The sequence below is a fragment of the Hyperoodon ampullatus genome, assembly GCF_949752795.1.
Source record: "Hyperoodon ampullatus genome assembly, chromosome: 2".
Lineage (NCBI taxonomy): Eukaryota > Metazoa > Chordata > Mammalia > Artiodactyla > Ziphiidae > Hyperoodon > Hyperoodon ampullatus.
In genome coordinates this window covers 114,785,282-114,788,963 of record NC_136915.1, presented here as the reverse complement: position 1 = coordinate 114,788,963, position 3,682 = coordinate 114,785,282, and the positions used below count along the sequence as shown (strand labels likewise).

At 54.5% G+C, this 3,682-nt stretch overlaps 1 protein-coding gene across 1 annotated transcript; it reads right to left on the bottom strand.

Moving 5' to 3' along the window:
- Positions 1-519: 519 nt before the first annotated feature.
- Positions 520-1,620, bottom strand: RXFP4 (relaxin family peptide/INSL5 receptor 4; the record flags this gene model as incomplete). Its single annotated transcript, XM_079721941.1, is given in 5 exon segments — positions 520-645; positions 649-675; positions 679-1,287; positions 1,291-1,338; positions 1,342-1,620. Coding segments are annotated over 5 exon segments (1,089 nt in total).
- Positions 1,621-3,682: the final 2,062 nt, after the last annotated feature.

Below are 3,682 nucleotides of genomic sequence, written 5' to 3'. Positions count from 1 at the left end.
TCTGTAGACACTAATGAGATGGTAAGAAGGTAGAGGTGGCCAGAGGAGAAGGGCATATTTGGCCCCAGCACCAGAGAGGGACAAGGGTACACCCCATTTGAGGTGAGGGAGGGAGGGTGGAGGGGATAGAGGGAGATAGGCACTGACCTATGACCCAATTAGTCTAGGACCCTTAGGGAAATTTTCCTGGGAATTCTCACAGAAGGCAGAAATGGGGCAAAGAATCCTTTAGGCCACCCTGACCTGGAGGTGGAACTTAGATGAAAGGTACAGACACTTTGTGTATGCTCCTGAGGTTTGTTCTCAGATACTCATCATTCCCATCTCCATGTGTAGACTTCCACTTGGTCATACCCAGCCCTGACCTGGGTCCCAGCCTCCCTGTTCCCCCATAGCCAGAGTTGGGGATCAAAGATCAAACTTTCCCTGAGGGCGTTGCATCGTGGCAGAGAGGCCAACCTTCCCTCTCCCTAGGATGCGTGGATCCCCACAAAGAGGGGGGGGTTTACCTTGCCCCCTTCACCTAGGTGTCCCTTTGTCCAGGTTGGTAAGCCTGGTAGAAGGGCCACCCTCCCAAGGGGTGCTCTCCATCCACCGCCTGCCCACCTGTTCTACCCAGCCCCGGCCCTGGGGCCACAGCCTTGCTCACAGATCCCTGAAGGTGTCTGCCAGGGCCTACCGGGGCTCCTGCCTTAGGAAGCAGTACAGCATGGGGTTGAGGCAGCTGTTGCTGTGTGCCAGGCAGTTGGTGATGGGGAAGACATAGGTATGGATGGTGTAGAAAGTGCTGTCCCAGGGCACCAGGTCAGACTTCACCAGGACACCCCAAAGAGGGACCACGTGGTTGGGGAACCAGCAGAGGAAGAAGGAAGCCAGAAGGATGTGGATGGAGCGGGCCACGACTCTGCTGTCCTGCCGTTGCCGTTGCCACTGCCACAGGAAGGCCAGCAACAGCAGGTAGCTGGTGGTGATGATGCCCAGAGGCACCATAAAGGCCAGGACCACCCTCTGCAGCTGGTAGGCCCCTAGCCGATACCTGCTGGGGAAGCACAGCAGGCACAGACGCACGCCAGTCACCTCGCCCTTGGCCCCAAAGACAGCTGCGGGCACCGTTACCAGGGCAGCTGCCACCCACACGGCCAGGGTGGCCACATGGGCCCAGAAGAGCGAGAGGTGGGTGCCGAGTCCTGCAGCCATGGCCACCACCCAGTATTGGGCAACACTCAGCGCCGTGATGTAGAAGATGCTGGCGTAGATGTTGAGGACGGTGGCTGTCAGGACCATCTTTCAGAGGGCACCTCCGAAGGGCCAGTGGAAGTCCAGTGCCGACTCGGCTGCCTAGAAGGGGAGAGTGAGTGCCAGCCCCAGGTCTGCCAAAGCTAGTTTAAAGACAAAAGCATCAGAAAGTGGGCAGGGGGCTCGCCGAGCGCAGTTACCCAGAACCCAGAGTACGGCCAAATTTCCCAGCAAGCCGATGTCCCCCACGAGCCCATAGGCCAGGGCAACCCTCAGGGCTAGGAATCCAACAGGCGTCAAAGCTTCATCAGCACTCAGCACACTGCCTCCAGAGGTGTTGACCCAGAAAGCAGGTGGAGGCACAGAGGTGTTGGGCGTGGGCATCACAGGGCATCAGACGTCAGTGGTGCTGGGCAGAGGGGCCAGGGGTGCCTGCCAGACTGGCAGGGGCCACCTAAGGCTCTCAGCAGGACGGTGTAGATCTGAGTGCTTCTTTGCTTCTCTCGGGGTCTCTGGCTGCCTGGAGGCCCAGCCCACGCCCACACCTCAGGGGGCGGGAGGTGGAGGGACAAACTGCCTCTTCTCTGTTGGTCTTGGTGGTGGGTGGGGCAGAGTGAGAGAGAACCTGAACGTTGGGATAAATGTGTTTGTGTTTGTGTAGAGCTCTGTGCAGAAGAGGGTGGGGGGAGGAAGGATGATCCCACTATGCAGGGCAGCCCCAAGCCTCCACTCCAGGGAGAGGGCCACAGATACCCCCATCTCAGGGACGACAGGAACCAAACTGGAGCCCCCTCTAATCGTAACAGTGTTCAGGGGCCCCCTTCTCTGCAGAAAATGTTCCCTTGGAGCCAAGAGGAAGGGGCCTGGGAGGGAGCATGGAGGCACGGAATCAGAATAGGTATTTGAGAGAGAAAGAGCAGACGTTCTGGAGTCTCAGATCTGCTCCTCACTCGCTGTGTGACTGTGGGTGAATTACTTTACTCCCCTGAGCCTCAGTTTCCTAGCTTAAATTTTTCGGGTAAAAGTCTCTGCTTTACGGGATTGGTGTGGTAAAATGAGATAACACATGAAAAAGCACTTTATACATTGCTATTTGCATGAGTGATTATTATTTCAAAGGAAAAGTTGGGGGTGTTTGTGGCACAAGGGAGCAAGGTACCGAGCAGCTATTATCCCCATGCCCGGGGAACAGTGCCAACTAAAACACAGGTTGGAATTCATTGCAGCATCAAGTGACTTTGAGGCTAAGGGCAGGGAGGAAAAGGGGAGAGGAAGTCACAGCTTCCTGTTCCCTCCCTACTGGGGAACACAGCCTGCAAGGACCTGAGCAGGCCTGGGGCATGCCCTCAGTTCTCTTCTTGCTAAGAAGTCCTGTAACCTCTACCACTTCCACTGCCATTTCACCCTTTCCTTCTCTAATCTGTGGAGACAGAGAGGTCAGTGGTACTCCTACTCTCTCCTGCAACCCCCAGACCCCCTTTCAGAGCTGTGGATTCTGAGATATACCCTCACCACACCTCATCCTGCCTTTGCATGATCTCAGCCCTAAATGGAAAAAGTGCATCATTGGGCCCTCCCCTTTTGTGCCCGTATCCCTGTCCTTTGCAGAATTTGCAGTGATGGGGGAAAATAGAAGACGTGGGGCGAGGGGCAGGGTGTAGATAAAAGAGTGAGGCTTTTTCAAAATATTCAGCACCTTCCTGTCCTCTGCTAGCCAACTAAGATGTCTGACGTTCAGTTCCCTTGAGTGCTAGGGGAGGAGAGGGGCCCTTTCAGGATAATCAACAATGGGTTTGATGAGCCCTATAGGAGAGACCCAGGGGTGAAAGAGATTCAGACTGGGTGCCGGATGTTTGGGTCCTTCAGCCAGGGATGGGTGTGAAGGGGGTGGCCGAAGGGGAGTGCCCAGCCCAAGTTCAGGTGAGCCCCAGGGGCTGCCTCCTGGCCTCAGGGACTGCTCCCATGTGACTTGTGCTAATCACTCCCTCTCTCAGGGCCATGTTTACTCTTCCACCCATGCTGCATCACCTTGTCCATCTGGCAGCCACGATGTCTTTTAATGCACTGGACCTATTGTCTCTTGGCTTGGAAAACAGAAGCTGGGTCAGAATTTCAGGGTTCTGCTTTCCATTTGAAATACCCGGTCCTCTGATCATTTTTGTTTTACCTTTATTCTTTGCTAATCTAAATCCTTTCCCTTGGTCTGAGACTATCAACACTCCTTTGTGGTTATGTAGAGAGGTGGTGCCGCCAACTGACCAAGTTTAAGAACTTCACTTTGGGCCCCTTCATTTTAGTAGTTTGTTAGTTTGTTCCTTGATTCATCCATTCATTCACTAATCGCAGCATTTCTTTTTTTTTTTTAATTAATTAATTAATTTATTTATTTGCGGTACGCGGGCCTCTCACTGCTGTGGCCTCTCCCGTTGCGGAGCACAGGCTCCGG